The following is a 26247-nucleotide window of genomic DNA, read 5'->3' as shown; positions in this document are numbered from 1 at the left end:
CGGGATCGGTTTTGTGCTCCTTGAACAAGGTGTATTGTCATGTTAGTGAATAGCACCCAATGACAAAGGCCTTTAGGCTCTGCCGAGTAAGTGGATAAGACCCCATTGGCAGACCCACAAGAACTCTTAGCCATAGATCAATATCTCGCTGAGGCTCTTGAGGCTAAGCAGACTCCAAGGCGAGTAGCCGCGAAGTCTTCAGCCAATAATAAGGTAGGAACCAAGGTTTATTAATCCTACAAACCTATGTTTGTTTACCTGTCTATTTCAGTTGTTAGCTGTCTCTTACCCACCACCAATGGGTGCTAATCAGCTAAAGTATATATCTGGCAGGGAAGTTGAATGTATAAAAATGATATTGTCATGTTACAATAAAGTTTTATACATACTTACCTGACAGATATATACGATTAATGGCCCACCCAGCCTCCCCGCAGGAGACAGGTTGGAAGAGAAGAATTCTGATTAGAAAACGGGGATGGTTCCTAGTCCTGCCACCCAGGGGCAGCGGTAGATCACCTGACCTACCTGTAGCGTGTGCCGCGAAATTTGAAATTCTGTCGGAGACGACGGAGTCTATAGCTAAGTATATATCTGTCAGGTAAGTATGTATAAAACTTTAATTGAACATGACAATATCATTTTTCCAATTCAGGGCTTTGTGCTTCGGCCTATCCACAGCCCCCCAAGTGTTCACAGGGCTAATGAAGAACGTAGCACAATGGCTGCATCTCGAGGGAGTGAGGGTGTCCCTCTACTTGGACGATTGGCTGATCCGAGCAAAATCGAAGGAGAAATGTCTGGAGGACCTTCACATAACGTTGACCTTAGCAAGTTCTCTGGGTTTGTTGATAAACTTCGAGAAATCACAGTTAATCCCCAGCCAAGATCGTATCTATCTGGGGATTCGGATGGTTTCTCAGGTTTTTCATGCGTATCCATCCCCAGAAAGGATAGCCCGTTGTTCAGAGAAGGTCGCAACCCTTCTAGAGAAAGATGTATGCACAGCGAGGGAGTGGATGAGTCTGTTAGGGACACTCTCCTCGCTGGAGCAATTCATTTCTCTAGGGAGGTTGCACCTCAGACCCCTCCAGTTCTTTCCGAATCGGAACTGGAACCGCAGATCTCAGGGTCTAGATTTCATCTTCAAGATCTCGAACGAGATAAAGGAGGATCTCCATTGGTGGGTAGACCCTCTTCTCTTCAAGGAAGGCATTTCCTTACATTTGCAGAACCCCAACCTAGTGTTATTTGCAGATGCGTCGGACAAAGGTTGGGGAACGACTCTCGGCTCGAGAGAAGTGTCAGGCACCTGGGGGGGGGAGGGGAACAGGTATCCTGGCACATCAACAAAAAAGAACTGATGGCTATTTGGCTGGCCCTCAAAGCGTTCGAGCCCCTCGTCCAGAAGGCTTCTGTTCAGATCAACTCGGACAACACCACAGATCAACTCGGACAACACCACAGCCCTGGCTTACATTCGGAAGCAGGGGGGGACTCACTCATTCTCCCTGTACGAAACGGCAAGAATGCTCCTTATGTGGTCGGAGGAAAGGGAGATAAGTCTCCTCACCAGGTTCGTACAGGGAGAAAGAAATGTCAGAGCACATCTGCTAAGTAGAAGAAACCAAGTCCTTCCCTCAGAGTGGTCTCTGCACTCGGACGTATGCCAGGAGCTGTGGAAGACGTGGGGTAGACCTCATCTGGATCTCTTCGCGACCTCCAGGAACGCAAGGATGGACCTGTACTGCTCCCCGATATCAGACCCGAGAGCAGTAACGGTAGACGCGTTCCTGATGGACTGGAAGAACTTAGACCTTTATGCATTTCCTCCTTTCAAGAATTCTGGGGGGTGGGGGAAACTCTAAGGAAATTCTCAGCATCGGAGGGAGCAAGGATGACCTTGATAGCTCCGTTCTGGCCCGCCCAGGACTGGTACACAGAGGTACTGGAATGGTTAGTAGATATTCCAAGATCCCTGCCACTAAGAGTCGATCTGCTCAAACAGCCCCACTTCGATAGGTTTCACAAGAACCTCCCCGCTCTCAGTCTGACTGGATTCAGACTATTACGAGTCTGGTCAGAGCTAAGGGCTTTTCGGCAAAGTCTGCAACGGCAATTGCCAATGCACGTAGACCTTCCACCACCAGGGTCTACCAGTCAAAGTGGGATGTTTTTCGACGCTGGTGCAGGAATCAGAACGTTTCCTCCTCCAGTACCTCTGTGACCCAAATAGCAGACTTTCTTCTTTTTCTGAGGGAAAAATGCGGTCTGGTAGTCTTGACTATAAAGGGCTACAGGAGCATGCTATCTTCTGTGTTCAGACACAGGGGATTAAACATCTCTGAAGATAAGGATCTGCATGATTTAATCAAGTCGTTTGAGACTTCTAAAAGAACCTCTTGTTTAACCCCAAGCTGGAACCTGGACGTAGTATTATTGTTCCTGAGGTCCTCGAGATTCGAACCTCCCCAATCAGCCTCTTTCAGAGACCTCTCTATGAAGACTTTGTTTCTCTGCGCTTTAGCTTCAGGTAAGAGAGTCAGCGAACTGCAAGCTCTGGAAAGAGATGTGGGGTTCCAAGGAGACTGCTATTTGTTCGTTTCTCCCGTCTTTCCTGGCCAAGAATGAAGACCCCTCATCCCCTTGGCCCAGGAGCTTCGAGATAAAAAGCTTATCCTCCCTAGTTGGAGTAGAAGAGAAAAGGACTCTTTGCCCTGTAAGGAGCCTAAAGTTTTATCTCCAGAGGAAGAAAAGACTTGGGGCTAACTCAGACAACCTCTGGTGTTCTGTAAGAGACCAGTAGGCCTTTTGTCAAAGAATGCCCTGTCATTCTTTATTAGGAACCTTATAAAAGAAGCCCACGCATCTTGTAACCAGGATCAGTATAGACTTCTGAAAGTCAAGGCGCATGAGGTAAGGGCCATCTCGACGTCTTTGGCTTTCAAGAAGAATATGTCTTTACAAAACCTCATGAAAGCGACTTTTTGGAGGTGTGAGTCAGTCTTCTCCAACCACTACCTGAAAGACGTAAGAATTATGTATGAGAAGTGCTTTGGGTTAGGCCCATACGCATCGGCGGATTCAGTGCTGGGGCAGGGAGCTGAAGCATATCCTTTTTAGATATTTTTCCCTTGTTGTATTTGTATTGTGTTTTTTGGTTGTGGGAAGGAGGATGCAGGAGGCACCTCCTTCTTTCGTAGTACTAACATTTGTGTTTTGGTTAGGTGATCGGTTTGTGCTTGAAGCTCCTTGCATTGGTAGTGGACAGGCTCTGTCATTTAAGTGGGTTGATCCCCTTTGACAAGACCCTAACTGGATTCTACCAAGTAAGTGGAGTCAGTTCCTATTGGTAGACCCAAAGAGTTTTTCAGCTGTAGGTCACGCCCTCGCTGTAACTCTTCAGGCAACGCAGACTAATAGACAGTAACTATGAAGTCTTCTGCCTAAATCAGGTAAGAACCAAGGGTGTTTTTATTCCTTTAACATGTGTTGTCTCCCCTTTCTCTGTACAATAGTACCTCGAGATACGAAAGGCTCAACTTACGAAAAATCCAAGTTACGAAAGCCAATGCGAAAAATTTTACTGCTCTACATACGAAAAGTTTTCAAGATACGAAAGGTTGTTGCTGTAAAGTCCCGACATTCGCCTGGACCACTGAGAATAATTTTAAAACTCCCGCGCCGCCAACTGAGTAAACTCGCCACCATCCTCCCGCTCTCCCATTGGTTCCTGATGCTAGTCACCCCATAAGGTCTTGCTCTCCTATTGGTCAGCATCTACCCCTTGTGCTTTAAGTATTCTATTGGTAAAAGGTTGCTGTAAATTTAAAAACTTATTCATGCAATACATTTAATAAAAAAAAACATCAGGTAAAGATAGAATAAAGAATAGAAATGAATGGTTATTATACTGTTTGGTGGTTTCATTAGTTGAAGAGAGATACTAAAAGGATTTTGACGTAGGAAAAATCTATTTCTGGGTGATTGGCTCGTGTCGCCCTATGAAAGGATCCTTAATATCATTCTTTCTAGGCAAAATTAATCTAAAATTACCAGAGAAAAATAAAATTAAGAAAATGTCAGTAAAACTGACTCGCTCACTCTATAAAAGAAGTGTCGGTATGAGAATAGGGGCGAGTGGGATCACTACCACGAGACATTTCACCATTTAGACCTTCCAATCAAAATCCCCAAAACCCCACTAGAGAGAGCTGATACTAACGGGTGATGCGGCCGCTACTACTACTACTAGGGACGCCACGGACAGCAGCGCCCCTAGCGGTCATCCTTAATCTATGAACATCTTGTCCTGCAGGGAGGGCAAGCAAACACAGGGTGGGTTTCATAGGGCGACACGAGCCAATCACCCAGAAATAGATTTTTCCTACGTCAAAATCCTTTTTCTGGGCTCAGCTCGTGTCGGCCTATGAAAGAGTACCAGAGAAACAGACAAGATGGGAAAAAGGATAAATGAAAATCAGTTGTAAAAAAGAGGGATATAATATAAGTGAATCAGGTATATTACAGAATATAACTAAGTACTTAAAGCTAACTTATTCTAAACAATGACATAAAAGACATCCAATAATATAAAGTACTTAAAATTAACATATTAAACATAGTAATATACAAAAATGCAATGCAATTTAACCAATAGATTCACTTAAATAATGTATTTACATAATATACAAACACATTGTGTCCTACCCTAGCATAAAAAATAAGGGTAGGTACACTGAAGTACATTATAAGTACATAGTGTGGATGTCCCTAGCAAAAAAATAAGGGACAATCCACCAATATGATCTCGGCGGCTAAGGCTAGAATATCCGAGTAGCATGGCGATAGGGTGAGGCATGTTGGACGAGGTAGGTAGAAAGGAGACCTGGATCTATATGACTACTATAGTATCAGGAGAAACAATGTTTCCCGCTGCTACTGCAGAAAATTTTAAAGATTCCAAGGACTTTAGATAGTGACGTTTAAAGACTGTCGGAGATTTCCATCCAGTATACTTTTTAAGATCCTCGAAGTTCATATGTTGAAAGTAGTTAATTGAGGTGGCTACTCCCTGATGTCATGTGCTTTTGGAATGAATCAGGATTGGCTTGTTTAATGAAGTAAAGGATCTGTTGTCTAATACCTTTTACTGATAAAGTACCACCTTTCTCTCATATTTGAGAGAGACCTGAGGATCTTGAGGATGTGCGAGATAGAAAGGGCTCTTAAAGTTGATACTGGGCAGAGAGAAGGATCTTGCGGAAGTGGGATGACTTTCCAAGGAGCCCACCTTGCAAGAGGATCTCATTTTAGCCAAAAAAAAAAACTACGATCCGGAGCAAGCAGAAACTTCTCCTGAGGGGAGGAATTTCTACATGACCCATATCTCTGGATAGAGCCGACAGTTCTGAAATTCTAGCTCCTGAAGCTAGGCTAATAAGAATAACGTCTTTCTAAGAAGCATTATGAATGTACAAGCGAGTTGTGTCAGTATCTGATGCTAGTTTGAGGACATCATTTAAGAACCATGAGACTGCAGTAGGCCTTTGAGAAGGTCTAAGTCTAGCACAGCTTTAGGGATAGATGTAAAGTAAGATTCAGTCAGATCTATCTGGAAACCCAACTGAAAGATCTTCTTCAAAGCCGATTTATGAGTAGTAATAGTGCTAGACTGCTAAACCTTTTTCAAACAAGGATCTGAAAAAGGATTATAGCTAAGTTAACTGTCATGGTTGTAGTGTTTGATTCTTTCAGGAAGGATGCTAATTTTTTTAACAGCTGAGTCATATTGGTCTAATAGTTGCTCTCTCTTATCTGATTCTAGGAAGAGGATGTTTTGTGGATCAATGTTAGCATCTTTGTTAGCCGCAAACTTCATGAAGTCCATAAAGTTAGGGTCTGAAGAATTCCTGAGGAAGCGAACACAGTCCTCATTTGTACTGATTGTGACAGCTTGGGATTGGGAATCCGTTGAGGTCGGAGACCCAATTCCAGAAGCAGAGGATACCAGTTGCTCTTGGGCCAGTCTGGAGCAATCAGGGCTACTGTCCCTTGAAAGTCCTCAGCTTGTCAAGACTTTCAAGAGAAGATTCACTGGAGGAAAGACATAAATTTTTCTCCACTAGACTTCCAATCTTAAATGACAGGGAGGCGGTCCGTGGCATAAGCCAGAGGGTCCAGGTTGGGGGCCACATAGCAAGGGAGCTTGTGGTTTGCTTGTGAAGCGAAGAGATCTACTTGGAGACCTGGGACTCTCCGGCATATCCACTGGAATGACCTGCCGTCTAGGGACCATTCTGATTCCAGAGGGACCGACCGGGACAAAGCGTCTGCTATCACATTTCTTACCCCCGCCAGGTGAGTGGCGGACAGATGCCATTTGTGTTTGTCTGCTAGTGCAAAGATAGCTATCATGACATGGTTCACATGTTTGGATTTGGACCCTCCCCTGTTGATGCAATGAACTACCACTGCACTGTCCAAAACTAGTCTTAGATGAGACTTTTTCGGGGGAAGAAGTCTCTTCAGGGTAAGAAATACTGCCATTGCTTACAAAACATTTATGTGGAGCTGGCAGAACTGAACTGACCAAGTCCCCTGAACTTGTTTGAATTGGAATATCCCCCCCTCCCCCCCACCCCGGACAGGGAGGCATCCGTGTGAATGGTTTAACACTGGAAGGGGATATTGAAGGGGTATCAGTTTTGGCCAGGTTCTTCATTCTTTTGTCCATGGACGGAGTTGATTGCGAAGGATCTGTGGAATTACTGACAACTTGTCTCGAGATTTGGCGTTTGCTCTCGATCGCCAAACTCGGTTTATATCTTTCAGCCTTGCTTTCAGGAGGATGTCTGTCACTGAAGCAAACTGAAGAGAACCTAGGATTCTTTCCTGGCTTCTCCTTGATGTTTGTTTGCATTTGAGAAATTGTTTCACAGACTTGGCTATTTCTTTTCGTTTGACCACTGGAATTGACAGATTGTGGGAAGACAAATCCCATTGGATTCCAAGCCACTGAAAACGAGACTCTGGAGTAAGTCTGGATTTCGTTTTGTTTATCTGGAACCCCAGATGTTCCAGAAATTGAACTACCTTTTTCGTGGCTTTGAGACATTCCTCGACTGTTGGTGCCCAGATCAACCAATCGTCGAGGTATGCTGCTACCATTATCCCCTGAGTTCTCAATTGTTGCACCACTACTTCTGCTATCTTCGTGAATACCCTGGGGGTGGGGCTACATTCAGACCGAAGGGCATCACTTTGAATGAGAATGTGATTTCCTAGTCTGAATCCTAGGAATGGGCGGAAGTGCCTGGCTATAGGGATATGATAGTATGCGTCTGTAAGATCGATGGAGCATGTGACGGCTCCACGAGGAAGTAAGGTCCTTACCTGCGAGATGGTAAGCATTTTGAACTTGTCGCAACGAATGAAAGAGTTTAGCCTTGACAAGTCTAAGATTACCCTTCTTTTGTTGAGCCTTTCTTTGGCACGCTGAATAAGCGACCTTGAAATTTTAGATGCTTGACTCTCGCAATAGCTCCTTTCTGAAGGAGTTCGCTCGCATAATCTGTCAATTCCTTTGAAGGTTCCTGATAAAATGATTTGATTGGAGGGGGATCTTTGATCCAACTCCAACCCAATCCTTTGGACACTATGCTCTGTGCCCAATTGCTGAACCCCCACCTGTGACGGAAGAGGAACAGCCTCCCTCCTACCTGGGGAGCCTCACTGTTGTTTGGGCGGGTTTGACCTCCACGCCCTCCTCTGAACTGCTACCCCCTTGTCGCTCTTCCTGTTCCACGCTGGCGAAAGTGGCCTCTCGCTCTGCTACCTCTCGCTGCCTATTAAAGGGAGGGTAAGCCTGACCTTCATACATAGGGTTGAAGGCCGGCGAGAGTGCGTAGGAGGTCGAGGGTTGCGACTGAGGAGACAACAGGAGGATGGGTTGGGTCTGTTTAGAGGTAGAAGGTTGTCCCTGTTGGGTAACTGGGACGGCCTGAACGAATTGCTGCTGCTGCTGATGTTTTTGATAAGGCTGGAACCTTTATTACAGACTTCTTTAGTTTCTTACCAGCAGCGGGGGCGGCGGGGATTCTTGTTTCCTCTTAGAGGAGATACCCCATCTAGCTCTAAGGCTCTGGTTGAGCCTAGCTGCGTGGTGCCCTCCATTCACAGCGGACTCTGGGAAGAGGTCCGCTCCCCACATGCTGGAAGCCAGGAGTCTATTAGGTTCGTGCCTAATAGTGCATTTTCCTGCAGAAACATGCTTTCGGCAGTTCCTCCTAGCTTGGAAGAAGTCGAGCGCATCCGTCTGAACCGTTTGAAGCTGGGACTTGGCCAGAATCTTAAATAGAGGTTCTGTGCCATACGATAGAGCATCCATCTCCGTGATAATTAGAGAATTGAGGGATCTGCCAAACCTAGTTCGAGCGTCGAACTCCGCCTGGATCAAGGTATCAGGCAGCCTTGGGAGCTTTTTGCCAAACTGGTCCATTGCACAGTCTGGTTTGAGCTTACCAAGCGTGAAAGTGGCCGGCAAGTTCTCCCACAATTCTCCGAAGGCTGGAAAGAGCGGAGCAATAGAATAATCCGCTTCCCTCAGCTGTGGCATGGGTGCTCATCCTTGAGGACTGCCTGAAGAGTCGCTTCCACTATTTTGGTAGCGAACGGAAGAGAAGCCTCCTCCTCCGTAGCAAAAATAGTAAAAGGACTCTTGAAAGCCTGGAGCTTAGTGTTGGTACACTCCCAGTCCTCAAGGCAGTGAACCCATTCCCGCTGAGCGTGCTCTCTACTATAAAGCACGTTCTCTCTGGAGATCTTGTCCTCCCTAGTGAGGGCCGCTACGGTCAGCCTAGCATATCCAATGAAAGGCTGCGTCAATCCCGGAGGATAAAACTCGAAGTCCTCAATCCTTCGAGTTCCACACTCCGGACAGAGGTCATAACCGTCCTTGAATGGAGCGTAAGCGGCCACTCTCCATGGGTTATCCATGGAGGAAGGCTGGTAGCGGACTCATAAGGAGGTAGCTGGAGGAATACCAGCACTTGCTACTGGGGAGACTGGATGAGGAGCCTGAGCAAGCCCAGCTACTCGGTCCTCATTCTCTCTAACTCTGTTAGAGAGATCTTGGTGGGATGGCCCGGACGACCTCAAAGTGCTCGACAGTTGTGCGAACATCTGTTCGAACTTGGTTCCGAGGGCGGAGACCTGTGAGCCTACCATCTCTCCTACCTGTTGCATCACCACTGCTGAGAAGGCAGTGGGATCAAAGGTGCTTGGTCCCGCTACTCCCCAACCGGTCGTTGCCGGAGTGGATGCGGTGGAGGCCGGATAAGGCATGGCTCAGCAGGAGCGCGAGCCTTCTCCTTAGAAGCCTTGCTTCTAGAGCTCTTGGAGTAGGAAGAGCTCGGCTTAGCCTTCACCGCGTCAGCATGGGAAGTCGCAGACTTCTTAGCTGAAGAAGACGACGACGACTTTTTAGAAGTCGTCTTAACGAGGGTCTTCAGTTCTCTCTGTCCCTTCACCTTTGGGGGTACAGAGAGAGTGGGAGAGCGGGCAGGGATCTCAGATCCCGAAAAGCCTTGGAAAGAAGCAGTAGAAGAAGGGACAGGAAAAGATCCAGGAGCGCCCAAGGAAAGACCTTGGGCACCCGACACACCTACCTCAACCAACAAATCCTTCGCACCTACCGCCATAGGCTCAATATTAAGGTCCAAGGTTGCGACGTCTGGGACCGTCTCCTGCGTGGCCACGGCCCCGAACGACTGCTGCACCTCTTGCTGGATGGAGGCGATGAGAGGGGCTGCCGAGATGGGGTCAACATATCCTGTTGACTTGCCGCCGGGGAAGATCTCTGAACGGCCAGCTTCTTATCCAAGATGTATGGTCTGGCCCTTGGCGGCGTTCTTCCCGAAGCCGCCCACCCAACCAAGCCTTCAGGTTGCTAGGGCGACTTCCCTCACACCGGCAGCCTGAAGAGAAGGCGGAATGAAGCTTCTAGTGGCGGGGACGGGTAAACAAGCTTATGACTAAGTGTTGTTAGTAATACGATAAAGAAGTCTACAATCGACTTACCCCCCCCACCAGCTGACTGACAATGGTCGTAACAAGATTTGGCTCAAGTGGCTTGTCCGGGTGCCGAGACGATCATGGCGTTGTGAGTCGTGGCACACGCGGCGTGAGATCTGCACTCATCGTGGGCGCAGGGATCGTACAGAGTCGCATTGCACCCTAGGACCTGACAGTTGGTAGCCTGTAAGTGGAAAGATACATAAGCATCAGGAGAACACTTACAGCCTAACAATTGCTCCGCTGCATGCCGGAGCGAGAAAGTTAGATTAAACCAGAGCCCCGCCATAATAAGTGTGGTAACAAGATGGTTGGAGTTTGTCCAAGGCTACGCCGGAGACAAGAGAAAGAATCCAACCAGGTGTGGTGGTGAAATATGAAACCACGACGGAGATGGTATACACACAGTTATATAATACTAAAATTCATCGTAAAATTAGGGTATATCCTTAAAAATAACGAAATAAATATCAAACTTTTCCCCCGTCTACTAGAAGAGTGCCCGGGTAAGAAGCAAGCTCTCCTCCGGTAGCGGGGAAAAAGGGAAGGATATAGTAGGCAAGCAATAGACCACTAGTAGTGACCACCCCGCCCGCTGGCCGAGCCAGCGAACTATAACCAAAGGTGCCCCTCTTCCGTCGGCGGAAGGCTCCGTTCGTTATAGTGGGGGAAAGGTGGAACTGAGCAACTGGGGGGGGGTTCCCCGGCGTAACGCGGCGGGAGAGAGAGAGGGGGGGGTGGCCTACTCCTCCCTGTCTCAACAACTACCCACTCGGTGACCCGGTACCCGAAACAAGTGGTCGCCCTATACCCCAGCTGGGAAGAACCCCTGGCCTCCTCAGAGAAGGAGAAAGGAAGGCTACTGAGGTTGTCATGGCAACCCTAAGGGCGTTCCCCCAGACCCCCTCCCTAGGGAAGGGGAAGGGCGTAAGGGTGCGATGGAACAACGTGACCGCAAGTTGGCCTAAAGGCCAGCGATAGCAAACACCAACCGTGGGAGGGCCCACGGTGAACCAGCTGTACCAATACATGGGACATGCACCTAGGCTAGCCTAACCCACCCTAAATAGAACTAAAATTACATCGTAAAAGGGGGAAAAGACACTTTTAGTAAAAGAAAAAGAAGCCCAGGAGGAGGCAAACTGTTCCGAGGAACAGAAGACTACTCGGAGCCAGCGATAGCCGATGAAGAACAAGAGCCGGGATGCTGGGCCAGAAACACAGAATAGCCCTAAATACCAAACTAAGAGAATTGGTAGACGGGCTAACCTAGCTAAAAAGGCGATGTAAAAAACGATGAACATGATATAGTAAGCCCATAAGTACAAGAAGTCCCAGTATGGAAGACCGGGAATTCTTAACATGGGGCAGCATGGCGCTGCCACGAGTCGACCGGGAAACCGTATATGACCTATTAGAAGGAAAATACTGGTCCCTGGAAGACTAAAATACGGTAAAATACTACTTATGAGGCACTTAACTTAGCCGATGCGATGGCAGCACGTTCCATGATGGAAAAGGAGGTAAATCCCAAGAAAAATAGCACACGTGAAAAAATGCGTAACAACGCGTACTGCTAATTATTAAGGATGACCACTAGGGCTCGCTGCTGTCCGTGGCGTCCCTAGTAGTAGTAGTAGCGGCCGCATCACCCGTTAGTATCAGCTCTCTCTAGTGGGGATTTTGATTGGAAGGTCTAAATGGTGAATGTCTCGTGGTAGTGATCCCACTCGCCCCTATTCTCATACCGACACTTCTTTTATAGAGTGAGCGAGTCAGTTTTACTGACATTTTCTTAATTTTATTTTTCTCTGGTAATTTTAGATTAATTTTGCCTAGAAAGAATGATATTAAGGATCCTTTCATAGGCCGACACGAGCTGAGCCCAGAAATGACAATTTATGGCTTACTCTGTGCTAGGAAAAATGATTGCTTGGCGCTCGTTCGATACTCGAATGTAAACAATCGGTTGGAAGGTTTGTTTTTTGTTTGTTTGTGTATTATAGTTAATGATTAATTAATAATTATTTGAAATGAGTACATACTGATTATTTATACATTTTATTGGCATATTCTAAGCTTTTAGCTCTTAGGTTTAGATGACAGAATCATAGACAGTAGCAACCGCTAACATAGGCTAGGCTTATTGCTAAGGGACATATGAAGAAGTCCTAATATATGCAGTAAAAATGGGGTTGAACATTACATGCAGTTGAATATTACTCAAGTATGTACAGTATTTTGCCTTTTTGGAGTCATATTTCTTCCGTCGTAACCCTAGAACATGTGTTTTAGGCCTGGAAATATAATTTACTGGGGTGTTTTTGGAGGGCTTGGAACGGATTAGCCATTTTACATGTAAAATGTGTTCCAAGTTACGAAAAACTCATAATACGAAGGCCGTCTCGGAACGGATTAATTTTGTATCTCGAGGTACCACTGTAGTACTTAAATGTCTCTTTCCCTCCACCAAGGGTGTCAATCAGCTAAGTATATATCTGGCAGGGAAGTTCATGTACAAAAATGATATTGTTAGTATACAATAAAGCTTTGTACATACTTACCTGGCAGATACATATATACGATTGATGGCCCTCCCAGCCTCCCCTCAGGAGACAGGTGGAAGAGAAAATCTGACAGGAAAGGGGGATTGGTTCTTACACCCGCCACCCAGCGGCAGGTAAGGTAGATCACCTGACCTACCTGTAGCGTGTGCCGCGAGTTTTAAATTTTCTGTTGTGACGTCAGAGACGTAAGCTAAGTATATATCTGCCAGGTAAGTATGTACAAAACTTTATTGTATACTAACAATATCATTTTGAAGTTAAGGAGAAAGTGAAAAGCATATTGTTGACTGGAGTTGATCCAACTCAGGAATATATAGCATTATGGTATCCTGTAGAAAACAAAATTCCATATACAGTATTTGAGTAAGTTGACATGTAAATAATTCTAGATATGAACTTTTGAAATGCTTGAATAATTTTTGAAGTGTGAAGTTATAAGAATTCTCTATTAACCGGAATTCATATATGTAATAAGTTATAGAATTATACCATGCTTTTTTGATGAATTAATATAGAATAATAATTTCTTTGGCAGGTTGATAACATGAAGCTGGTTTATGACAATGTGACACGCACAACTAGTAATGCTGAAGGTGTTGAAACAAGAATTCCTGGATTTGGAAATTCTACCACAGTAGAATGGCTGGATCCCAGTCAACGACGTCCTACAGGGTATTTATTTCAAGATATAGTTAATGCTCTTGTGGCTCTTGGATATGAGAGAGGAGTAACTGTCAGAGGAGCTCCATTTGATTTTCGTAAAGCACCAAGTGAGTCATAGTTGTGTTGCTTGGTATGTTAGACTTATTCCTTATGAATAATTTTGGTAAGTAATTGTTATATCACATTCAAGAAAATTAAATGGTTCACTGTCTATTAAAGTCTTTGTTGTAATAATTACGATAAGGTAGATATAATAAGTCTTCATATAGTTACAGTACTGTATATATCTATGAAGAATAAAATTCAGTCAAAATGAAAAAGTACTTTAACCCTTAAACGCCTATTGGACGTATTAAACTTTGACAAAAATTGTCTGTTGGGTGCTTAATTGACGTGTGATACGTTGACACAAATTATTTTTTTTTTAAATTCGCGGAAAAATAGTTATTGGCCTACTTGGCGAAAACTTTTGAATCACGCAGCTTGAGGGATGCTGGGAGTTCACGGATCAAGCTGTTGTTTTGTTTACAAGCGTTACCCAGGCGCGCATGCACTAATTTCTTTCTTATTGCACTAAAAAGCATCAGCGACACATCTCAGAAATTATTTCGTCACTTTGATGTAATTTTTGCACCATTTTATATTAGCCATTACATAGAGTTTTATATATGAAAATGTACGCAATTTCATGTAGAATACAACCAAAAACAACCCATGGTTGTAGCTTTTATCAGTTTTGAAATATTTTCATAAAAATAACAATGTGCCAAAATTTCAACCTTTGGTCAACTTTGACTTGACCGAAATGGTCGAAAAACGCAGTTGTAAGCTGAAACTCTTATATTCTAGTAACATTCAATCAATTACCTTCATTTTACAACAAATTGGAAGTCTCTAGCACAATATTTCGATTTATGGTGAAATTTTGAAAAAACTTTTTCCTACTGTCCGCACGGTAACTGCCAAAAATATCAGAAATTCTTTTGTCCGATTGTCGTAATGTTGGTACCATTTTATATTAGCCGTTACATAAAGTTTCATATTAGCCGTTACATAAAGTTTTATACAGGCAGTCCCCGGGTTACGACGGGGGTTCCGTTCTTGAGGCGCATCGTAAGCCGAAAATCGTCGTAAGCCGGAACGACACTTGGAAATATGCCTTAAACTAAGAAAAAGTTAGAGAGACCTTACCTGTGTGACATGCAAGTATTGCATGATGTGTAGTGTGGTTATTTCAATGCCAAAGGATGGTTCTTGAAGGTATAATTCTTTATTAAACTCTTGTGACACTATAAAGCACAATCTTGAAGTACTATTACCAAGTCCTTAGTTGACTTTAATATACGTACGTACACTAATATGTAGTACTACACTTAATCCTTAGGTTAGATTATACACTAAACACTATTACACTGTATAGTAGTACACTAATCCTTTGATAGATCCTGGAGTACACTAAAATCCCAGTCTGGTAGTTCTGGAAGGTAAAAGTATAACACAATTAGTACAAAATACTACACAAAGTCCTGAATGCAATATGTAAATTATAGATATCAAGAGTAAAAGAGTTAATGTATGTTAATTAATTCCTTACTTTTAGTTATAATTCCTTACTTTGAGTTATATCAAGAGTAAAAAAGTTAATGTATGTGAATTAATTCCTTACTTTTAGTTTAAATTTGTCGTTCAACCGTAACCCTGGATGCACAAAGTCTTATGTGGCCCCATAGCCTACATCATCAGGGGGTTCTGGAATGTACAAAAAATAATTAGTATGTCAGTAAGTACTCTATGCATAGTAAGTTACATACAGTAATATGCACCATACAGTGGTTTAATATCACATATATAACATTTATAAAACTTGTTAATGTATGTTAATTAATTCCTTACTTTTAGTTTAAATTTTTCGTTCAACGTAACCCTGGATGCACAAAGTCTTATGTGGCCCCATAGCCTACATCATTCAGGGGGTTCTGGAATGTACAAAAGATAATTTTTTGTCAGTAAGTACTCTATGCCCATAGTAAGATTACATACCAGTCATATGCACCATACAGTGGTTTAATATCAACTGGTATGCATGTTGTAAATGATTGGTCTACACCCCCTGTTCAGCAGGGAGTGTACATAATTCCATGAGGGACCTTGATCACTTATCCCATGTGAGAGATCTTGGTCACTTTTTTTAGTAGTATAAACTTACTTAATGTATGTTAATTACTACTATTGTATAATTCCTTACCTTTAGTACTGTAGTAGTTTACTGTTGTTGTGCTATGTTATGTAGTAGTAGTAACCCTGGACAAAGTTTTATGTGGCCCATAGCCTGCATCATGGAGGGGGTCCTGGTTTTCTGGAATGTACCAAAAAAGTATCAAAGTTAAGTCATGTATTGTATGTTTAGTAAGTTACATACAGTAACCATACGTACAGTGGTATAACATGTATGTACATAATCAAACTTGGTTGGAAATTCCTGTAAAAAAAGTTATGTACGTATGTAATACTACTGTATGTAAAAACCTTACTGTTCATATGTACGTATGTAATACTACTGTATGTAAAAACCTTACTGTTCATACTTTGTTACACTACATGTTACATTTGATACGTATACTTTCCTGAAGGGTTTTTTTCCATCCAAAAATGGTGCTTCTACTTGTAGTTATCCCTTGATGACACTTGTAGTAATTTGTTTGTTAGTAACAACCTGGAGTTGTGTGAAAAATGTTGGTTCTGGAAGGAAAAAGTAACAAAATTAGTGTACAAATATACACTACAGAAAGTTGTGAATTGCAATATGTTAATTACTGTAGATATATCAAGAGTACTAAAAGAGTTAATGTATGTTAATTAATTCCTTACTTTAAGTTTAAAGTTGTCGTTCAATGTAACCCTGGATGGACAAAGTCTTATGTGGCCCCATAGCCTACATCATTCAGGGGACTCTGGAATGTACAAAAAATAATTTTGTCAGTAAGTCCTCTATGCAGAGTAAGTTACATACAGTAATATGCACCATACAGTGGTTTAATATCACATATAACATGTAGTAATAAAACTTAATTTAAGAAAAGAAATTACCTTACATAAGACTTAACCAACTTTTAGTGAGTCTCAAAGCTGTTACCTAGGTTGTGGGAGATGGAGGTGGAGGTGTAGAGCATTCATGATAAGGATGCATTCCAAACCTAACTTCAGTGTGCTTTATCAGATAACAGGCTATGGATGATGGGCGGCAGTCCTGGAATGAAGAATTAATATTAAAGGACAGTATGTAACCACTTAGGTGTACAAAATTTATTGTACGTATGCAAACATTAAACACAAACTGAGAATTCTTACCTTCAGCAAAAATGAAGACATGTAGGCTATGTAGAGGTCTGGTTTATGTAAGTCACAGGTGCATGCCAGTCTGGAATGATAATGTAATACATATGATTATAGTATGTATGTTACATACATAACATGGTTATTACATATGTAATAATAAAACATTAATAAAAAAAAATGTCCTTACCAAATTCTAGTGGTTGGCTTGCTTACTGGGATGGGCATATGGTAGATGAGTGGGTGGCTGGGCTATGGAGTAGGATGGGCAGGTGCTTGGGAGTCTGGAATGATAAAAAAATATATAAAATGATAGAGTTACTACTGTAACTACTGCACATGTTATTACTGTTTTACATATGTAGTGTGTAATACGTATGTACAATATAAAAAATGAAGAATTCTTTTACCTGAAGGAATGGGAGAGGTGATACTACTCGTATCAACTGATTTGGGCTCTGGAGAGGTGATACTACTCGTATTAACTGATGAGGGAACATCTAGATCTGGAAAGAATGATAGGGTACATAAATATAAGGTGGTGGATGTAATTGTAGCATATGTACACTTTTAATAAAAATTTCTATTAGCAATTTATAAAACATTTTATACAAATTTGTTAAGGATTCCTTACCTGATGAATAGGGCGAGGTATCAAAACCATGGAAAGGCTCAGGGTCATCTGGGTCGCTGTCACTATCAAAGGGGTCTGAAATGAAAAAAAAATAATAAGGTTATGCAACATCAAACACATTGTACCACTATGTAAGTTAGTGTACTGTATGTATGTAGGGTGTAAACAATTTCCAACATGAAAATGAGAAAAATGAAATTGCTTACCTGATTGTACACGTACAGGTGGACGGGCTGCTACAGAGGGTCCAGGTACAGGGGGATCTGGAACTGTCACAGGTAGTACAGGGAGATCTGAACTGTCACAGGTAGTACAGGGAGATCTGGAACTGTCACAGGTAGTACAGGGGGATCTGGAACTGTCACCACTTCTGCAATAAAATTACAAATGATGAAAATTAATGAAGTTACAATTTACTCTTACATTTAGTTGTTACATTAAAAAATTAACACATTTTAATATGTACACTATGTAAACACATAAATTAGTAAAACAGTTCAGAACTCCTTACCAGGACTAGGAGTGGGAGGTGGTGGTACTGGAGACTTGTGAAAGAAAGTGTCAAGCCTGGACTGCACACTTCTCTTCGTCTGCTTCTCCTTCAGGGTCTCCTTGTAGAAAGTTACTAAGTCTAACATTCCAAGTTTTATTTTGTCAAACCTGGCAACGTTAGGGTCTTCTGCCTCAAAAGAAGCCAAGGCTCTCTCCAGATGAGTAAAACCCTCTGACAAGCCTTTCACAGTTAATGACCTGGGTTTTGGCTCTGGTGCTGCCTCCTCCTCCTCAATCATTTGCTGTTCAAGTTCAAGTAAGTCCTCTGCAGACAATTCCTCTTCATGGGAAGCCAGCAGCTCTGTTACATCATCAGGTTCAAGATCTAGTTTCAGCCTCTTGCTTACCCCTACGATCTTCCTCGTCACAGTCTCGACGTCTTCTGCCTGGTCAAAGCCTTCAAAACTGTGCACAAACTGTGGACACAGTTTCTTCCAGGCCCCATTTAAAGTGGTCGTCTTCACCTCGTCCCAAGCACTTGCAATATTTTTCACTGCATCAGCAATGTTGTAGCCCTTCCAGAATTGCTTCAGTGTCAACTCCTTGTTAGCTTCTATGGCCCTCAAAGCAAAACGTATGGTCCTTCTAAGGTAGTAAGCCTTGAAATTAGCTATTACTCCCTGGTCCATTGGCTGTATCAGTGGGAGGTACACCACCTTCACATTAGGGTGCATGTCGCTCAAATTTGAAGGGTGACCAGGGGCATTGTCCAGGACTAAGAGGGCCTTAAAAGGCAGACCCTTCGAAGTCAAATACCGTTCCACTGCTGGCACGAAATGGTCATTGAACCAATCTTCGTAGACCATCAAGGTAACCCAAGCCTTCTTGTTTGATTTCCAAATCACAGGGAGTTGACTCTTGAAAATGCCCTTGAATGCCCTGGGATTCTCGGCCAAATACACCAGCAAGGGCTTCAGTTTCAAATCGCCACTTGCATTGGCCCCAAACAGCAAAGTCAGTCGCTCCTTTCCAGCTTTATGGCCAGGTGCTGACTTCTCCTCCTCGGAAAGGTACGTTCGATTTGGCATTCTTTTCCAAAATAATCCAGTCTCATCCACATTAAAGACTTGGTCAGCCGTGTAACCACCATCCTTAATTATCTCAGCCAAACCACCTGGAAAACTTTCTGCTGCTTCGCTATCAGCACTAGCAGCTTCACCTTGCAGCTTCACATTATGCAAATTTGCACGAGCCTTAAAACGGTTAAACCAACCTCTACTCGCGGAAAATTCACCACCAGCACTGCCTTCGCCAAACTTTTTCACTACTGCCTCATGCAGCGCTCTAGCCTTCTCCTGGATCACACTTAAGCTCACCGGGACACGTCGCTGGTTCTGGTCCTCCAGCCAGATCATGAGCAATTTCTCCATTTCAACAATGCTCTGACTACGTTGCTTCTCGTTTATCACCGTTGACTTCATCGGTGCAGCATCCTTAACGTGCTTCAGAATACGTTCCTTGTCCTTCACAATGGTTACCACCGTGGTCCTGCTCAAGCCTAAAGAACGGCCTATTTCGGTGTTAGTTTCTCCCTTCTCCGAACGCTTCACCACGTCATATTTTACCTCCATCGTGATGACCTTCCTCTTCTTGGATGAACTATCATCGGAGGAAGTACTTTTGGCGTTTAGGAGCCATTGTAAATTTGCGAAAATGGCAAGGAATTTTCAGCAACGTCTTAGCACACAACCGACTGAACTTCAGGCAGACACGCGATTGAAGTGGCGTCCTTTGGTATTGTTACGCTTAGCGTCCTCGACCGTCCGAGGTCGTTGTTCGGTCAATTTACCATACAGTTTAATAGCGTTAATTAATTTATGCACCTCCGCTCAAAAACTAGTTCTGCATATGAGGTATCGTTAAAAAGCATAACAAAACGTCGTAACCTTGGAATTTGCGTTGTAATCTAACCAGAAACTTAGTTTTTTTTAATTATGTACTGGAAACAAGCAATGATTTTTTCATTATTTGCGCTTTTGGACTGTTTTAAACTGCGCATCCCAAGCTAGTGTATTCATTCGCCCGCAAACTAGTTCCGCATATGCTGCGTCACTAAAAAAATTCAAAAAATACGAAAAAAAAAAAAAAAAAAAAAAAAAAAAAAAAAGTGTCGAAAATCATCATAACCTCAAAATTTTTGTTGTAATGTAACCAAAAACATATTTTTATTATATATTGTGCTAAACTATAAAGGATTTTTATCATAGCATGCGTTTTTTAAAAGCGTCGTTAACTCGGAGCGTCGGAAGCGTCAGCGTCGTAACCTCGGAACAAGCGTCGTAACCCAGGACGGATTTTCCATTGAATATTTAAGAAAAAGCGTCGTAACCTCGGAATGTCGTAAGCCGGAGCCGTCGTAAGCCGGGGACCGCCTGTATATGAAAATATGCGCAATTTCATGTAGAATACAACCAAAAACAACCCATGGTTGTAGCTTTTATCAGTTTTGAAATATTTTCATATAGATAATGATAAGTGCCAAAATTTCAACCTTTGGTTAACTTTGACTCGAACGAAATGGAAAAAAATGAATTGTAAGCTAAAACTTACATTCTAGTAATATTCAATTATTTATCTTTTTGTTCCGATACGTAATACAAACCGTTCAGTCCTTTAACAATAGTAATATACTTTCGGCGTAGCTGGAATTACAGCCGTTGAATCTTGAATAAGATGGTTAGGCAGTAACTACCATGGGGCAAGCTAGCCTGCCCGGATGTAAACACTCCACTTTACTTTCGGTCGTCTTCCAAGGAAGACGTGTGTTTGTGAGCTCCGGCCTACTGGTCGTTGATCTTTTTTCCCGGTGGGATCCTTTTGGTTTATTTTTTGTACTTAAATAATTATGCATATACGGTGTTTGATATTAATACTAAACAAAGGTTTGTCCTTGGTTTTTCAATTAATATACAAAACCACTTTTGTTCATGAAACTTACCTGTCAGATATATATATAGCTGTATTTTCTGAAGTCCGACAGAATTTTAAAAACTTCCGACACACGCAGTGGTCGGCCAGGTGGTTAGTACCCATTCCCGCCGCTGGGAGGCGGGTATCAGGAACCATTCCCATTTTCTATTCATAATTTTTCTGTCGCCGGTGCTGAAAACACCTGTTTTCAGTACCTCCGTCTTAGGATTTTGGAAACTTCATTGCCGCTAAGTATCCTAATTGTCTTTTGATTTATTTACTTGGATTTGTGGGATTTGTGGCTAGGCATACGCTATCTTAAATTAATTTGAATTTGATTCATTTTTGCATAAAATATCTGAATCTAGTTAGGCTAGTTTCAGACGGGGTTGTCTGCAAAGATAGGGTGTGGCTACCGAAAGCTTCGGTAGATCCGCACTTGGTATGTACGAGGGGTATGGGTCTTGCTTCTTTGTTGAGATTTGTCATGTAAGGAGTGTGAGACTTTGTCTATTCCGTAAGGAAGACGTATGATTCGTATGTACGCAATTAATCAGTAAACATGTCTAATTCCGTAAGGAAGACGTATAATTCGTATGTACGCAATTAATCAGTAACAAAAGTCAGGGTAGTGAACCTGCTATCCTTCCTGTAGACTTTATTTTGCCTAACCCTGTAGTATGGCCTACGGGCTATGAATATGTTTACGAGAGGTGCTCGCTCTCCTTCATTGCTGTGAAGTGCTACTTCTGTAATTGTTTACTCCTAACCCTGCAGTGTTGCCTTCGGGCCCTAAGCAGTGTCTGTAGAGGAATTGCCCTTTCTCTGATACTCTTTCGATTCGTAACTTAGAATCGAAAGTGCTTGCTTTAGAGAGTAAAAGTGAAGTGCAGAAGTGCAGTGATACCCCTTGTGTAGTGGAGGGTGCATCAGATCGGCTCGTTTCGCCTCTAGGCCGGGCGGGACCTCTGCTTGACTCCCAGGACCCGGGGAGGGAGCATGTCGAAAGCCTAAGGAGGGTTACAAGGAACCCCTACCGATCTGGCGTGCCTTCGGCAGTTTCTGATGAAAATCCCCAGACTGCCAAAGTGCGTGCGCGTGCACGAATCCTGAAAGATTGCTTCTCGTCCTCCGAAGCGTCCTCCCCATGCAGGGGTTGGAGCTTTCGGAAGGACTCGCGCCCTCTAAATAGAAGCTTTATAGAAGAGGACGCTTCACGTCCTCTCTCTCTCTCTCTCTCGTTATGTGTTTCAGTGAGAAGTAAGAAGGCGAACGTCGCCTGAACTCGTGTCCGTCTTTCCACCGAGAAATACGTAAAAGAAGTCCTAGTAGCAGGAAGCTTTTGAGAGCGGGGCGCCCGGGACGCTCGGATGGACTCCAGGCGCGCGCGGGTGCACGCCAAAGCGCGCGCCAGTGGACCGCCGACGCGCGCGCGCCAGTGGACGCCGAGCGCGCTCCAGTGGACGCCGAGCGCGCGCCAGTGGAACGCCGAGCGTGCACCAGCGCACGCCAGGTGTGTCGCCTGGCTGAACGTTTCTGTTGAACTCTTCAAGCTCTTGTTTCAGATTTGGGCCTAAAGAATTTTTTACCTCTACCTTCGGTGATACCTTCTACCTCACCTGCAAAGAATGTGAAGTAGGCAGTGCTTCGGAGGAAGCTTAAAGTGAACAGACAACTTCTTCTTCGAAACCCAGCAAGACATCGGGTTTCGTAAATTCAAGAGGTCTCTGTCAATTAATATTGCTTTTCGCATAGGTGGATGGAGTTAAGGAAAGCTCAAGGGAAGATCTCGTTTGCTCTACCGCAACCTTTGCCATTCTGCCAATAAATTTAAGTTGCCACTTCCGCAGTCAAGACTTTGCGATAAGGCAGTTACGGGTTACGTAAGGCTCGATGTCCTGCACGTCAGGACTCTTGGCAACGTTCAGTAGGATTCTTGCAAAGGCACTCATCAAAAGGACGCTCTTCAGGAAAGCGCAAGACAGGACTTCCTTTGCCATACTGCCAATAAATTTTAAGCTTTAGCAGGCATTAGTTGTGATACGGGAGAGGAAGCTGGTTGGAGAGTTTCTTCCTCTTCCCAGGATAATTTTGCAAGCTTTTAGCCCATCTGAAAGGGTTTTTCAGATGATAAGATTTTGTTAGTTTCTAGTCGGGGGACTACGCTGCCGAATTGAACATCGTCGTTCTACCTGCCGTAAGCCCAGTCTCTTAACAGGATTCTTGCCCCTTCCTCGTTTGAGACGGGAATCGGAAAAATTAAATGCTCGACTTCCTGGATTACGTTTTGTCAATTCAGTGACTTTCCCCCATTGACAATATACTTTTCGTTTTGTCAAGTAAGTGGGTATCCCCTCATTGACAAAATATCTCTTTGTCCCGTAAATGGGTTAGTTCTCATTGACAAACATCTCATTAGCTTGATATTGCGTAAGCGAATAAGCTCTTATTGACAAGATTCGGAAGAGCTCTCATTCGTCATTCGCAGACTCGTACAAGAAATAGACTTGTAGACTACGTCAATGAACGCTTATGTCCAATAACATAAGAAGCTTGAGCTGACTGCTTCGATTCTCTTAAGTTTTGTTCATGAAACTTGCCTGTCAGATATGTATGTAGCTGTATTTCCGAATTCAGCTATATATATGTCTGCCAGGTAAGTATGAACAAACTTTATTGTGATATAATTTCATATTTTGCCTTGCGTTATTTTACTTCTGGTTGGTTCAAGTCATATACGCTTGCTGTAGTTACCTTTTCGGATGGCAACCGAGAGGTCTATTGTCTATTTTAAGGACATTTAATCGTTACTCCCTGCAGCCTTCCAGGAGTTTCCGATTTATCTTTTACCGTTGTATGGTAGTGTTCTGACGACACAAACGCATCTATATATTTAGCGTTTTCTGTTTCGCTTAAATATACCAGCTTGAGAGTCTTTCTGCTCCAAAAATAACGGACCTATTTCTTTCTTCGTAGAATAGGGGTAGCTGGCAACCCAGACATAAAGTTAAGAGACGACGTTCGTAAGCTGCTGGCTGCTGCTGTCACGCTGTGTCTGCCTCCAGTCCAACCGAGCCAGTACAGATCGTGCGCTGTCATGCGCTGTAGTTGGTTACGTCTCTCTCTCCTGCGGGATTGACTGACTAACCGTATCTCTGTGCTGACGGTTACGTCTCTCCTGCGGGATTGACTGACTAACTGTATCTCTGTCCTACAATCACAGACTTTAGCCTAAGATTGAGGGATTTCTTATGTGAATGAATAAACGTTGCATTCGTTTTGCTTACTATGTTCAACAGAGTTATCTCTTAATCCTTTCGGTGCTCGTTACCGCACGGTATGGAACTACGAGTCTACCGCAACATTGCACTTTTATTTGCTCTCCTGCTTAGGCAAAGCGCAGCCTTATTAGGGAAGTAAGCATACTCGGGGAGGGAATGGATGAGCTTGCTGGGGACCATTCCCTTCCTGAAGAAGTTTGTTTCCCCGAATAGACTGCAATTCAGACCAGTTTTTTCCTACCGGGAAACTGAAATATTATTCTAGATCTAGGAACGATTCTGAACATCTCTCAGTGCGTCTATCACCTGAGGTGATAGAAAGAAGGTGCCGGACTCTGGATAGGGTTTCAGATGTCCTGGATCTTAATCTGAAAGAAGTAAAAGCGATTCGGTAGTCCCTCCAGTCCTCGAAACGAGTTTTTGGGAACCAGTGGTCCAGATCAACTCTGATATTCCACAGCTCTCTCATATCTTAAGAAGTATCTTCTCTCGGTCCTTGTTCGAGTTTACGAGAAAGAGCCTATTATAACAACAGGCGTAGAATGTAACGATCCTCTAGAGGTTCGTTACAGGATTGCAAAAGTCCGTACGAATCGTCTCGATCGACGGGGCAGCAACTATTCACTTCCGAGTGGAATCTTTCTTTAGAAGTAAGTTGAGAGTTGTGTAGACTTTAGGGACGCCCTTTCATTCTTCTCTTCGATATGTTGAGGACGAAGAGGCTTCTTCTCTGCTCCCTTATTCTCGATCCGGGATCGGTACCATTAAACGCCATCCTATGATATTGAACGGGGATGGATGTTTAGTCTCTTTTCCCCTTTTTCAATCACTTAGGAAATGTAATAAGAGGATTTATGACGTCACAGGGAACGACAATGACGCTGATCGCCCCATGTTGGCCTTCAGGATCCTGGATTCACAGAGGTCACATACTTCCTAGTTCACTTTCCAAGGACCTTTTCCGAGAGAGTCGGTCTACTCTAACTCGAAAGGTACCTATAACCTCTCCGCTCTGAGTCTGACTACGTTCAGACTATCGAGATGTTGACAGGAATAAGATTACCGTCTTCCATTTCCGTCTGAAGAATGGGATAAGCTGGCAGTCACAACTATTAAATAATATGCAAATATGTTGTTGACAGCCTTTGGGCTCAGAGATTTGCGTCTGTCAAACAACAAAGCCCTTCACGATCTTTGAGTTCTTTGGAATCTCGAAACTCGCTCACCATCTACTTTTTGTCTCACCTGTTTTCTCGGAGTCAGACACTCGTGCGAGATCAGGCGACATATAGTAGCCCTGAGTTTCTTGTTGACGAAGTCGGTTGCGTTTATACACCCCCGATGATCGTGTAACATGAGACCAGGTTGGACTGTCAGGCATTCTTCCTTCGGGAATGAATCGCCTTTTTGCTCCTCGCTCCTTTCTCTGGCACCAGAAGCTCGAGTCAGGAGTTGATTCGCTGACGACGTTGGGTTGGGTTGATACACCCCCAAGGTTTGCTTAGATTGAATCACCCAGGCAGTCCAGACACTCATCCTTCAGCGAAGAATAGTGCCTTATGGTCTTCAGGGTACAGCCTTGCTGTCCTTGATTCGTCTGACTGGTCAAACTGGTCGGTCACCTGACTTTAGTACAGACGGACTGACTGTGCATGTCCAGATCGAAGCTTTCAATATGGAACTTAGACGTAGTCTGAAGTTCTTGATGTCAAAGCATTCGAACCTCTCCTTCCTGTTAACTTCTTGCATGTGATCAGGAAGGCCTTCTTCTAACCACCCTAGATACGACAAAGAGGGTTAGTGAAATTTTAAGCCATCGTCACAAGTTTTGGCTTTAGAGAACACAAGGCGGTGTGCTCACTAAGCCTTCCGTTGTGGCCTAAGAATGGAAACCCGTTTTGTCCTTGGGGGCCAGGAGCTTGGAAGCAAGGATGGCACAAGTTAGTGGGCAGGAGCCAGAGAGAGTCCTGTGCCCTGTCGGGTCTCTCAAGTTTTATCTACATAAAACTCAAGAAAGTCGAAGTCATTCGGGCAATCTGCAGTGTTCCGAAAAAGACCAGACTTGCCCATATCGAAGAACACCCTGGCTTTAGTGTTAAGGGAGTTCTTTCAAAAATGCTCTTCATTGTGTTTGCACAAAGATTTGAAATCTTTTTTATCTGAATGCTCACGAGGTGAGGGCGCGGCCTCGGAAGCATTTCAACAGACCATGGCACTCAGCAACATCCTGAGT

The 26247-nt window shown here is 43.7% G+C and overlaps 1 protein-coding gene across 1 annotated transcript in view; it reads left to right on the top strand.

Moving 5' to 3' along the window:
- LOC135224696 (phospholipase A2 group XV-like) overlaps positions 1 to 26247 on the top strand; it is a 73694-nt gene that overhangs the window by 32527 nt on the left and 14920 nt on the right. The window contains exon 3 of the mRNA XM_064263964.1: positions 13177 to 13411. Within this exon, the coding sequence (XP_064120034.1) occupies positions 13177 to 13411 (235 nt within the window). The remainder of the gene's footprint in view (positions 1 to 13176; positions 13412 to 26247) is intronic.

This window comes from Macrobrachium nipponense, chromosome 12 (assembly GCF_015104395.2).
Source record: "Macrobrachium nipponense isolate FS-2020 chromosome 12, ASM1510439v2, whole genome shotgun sequence".
In the NCBI taxonomy this organism is placed as follows: Eukaryota; Metazoa; Arthropoda; class Malacostraca; order Decapoda; family Palaemonidae; genus Macrobrachium; species Macrobrachium nipponense.
Note: the sequence above shows the minus strand (reverse complement) of the source record. Positions and strands in the feature narration are given on the sequence as shown.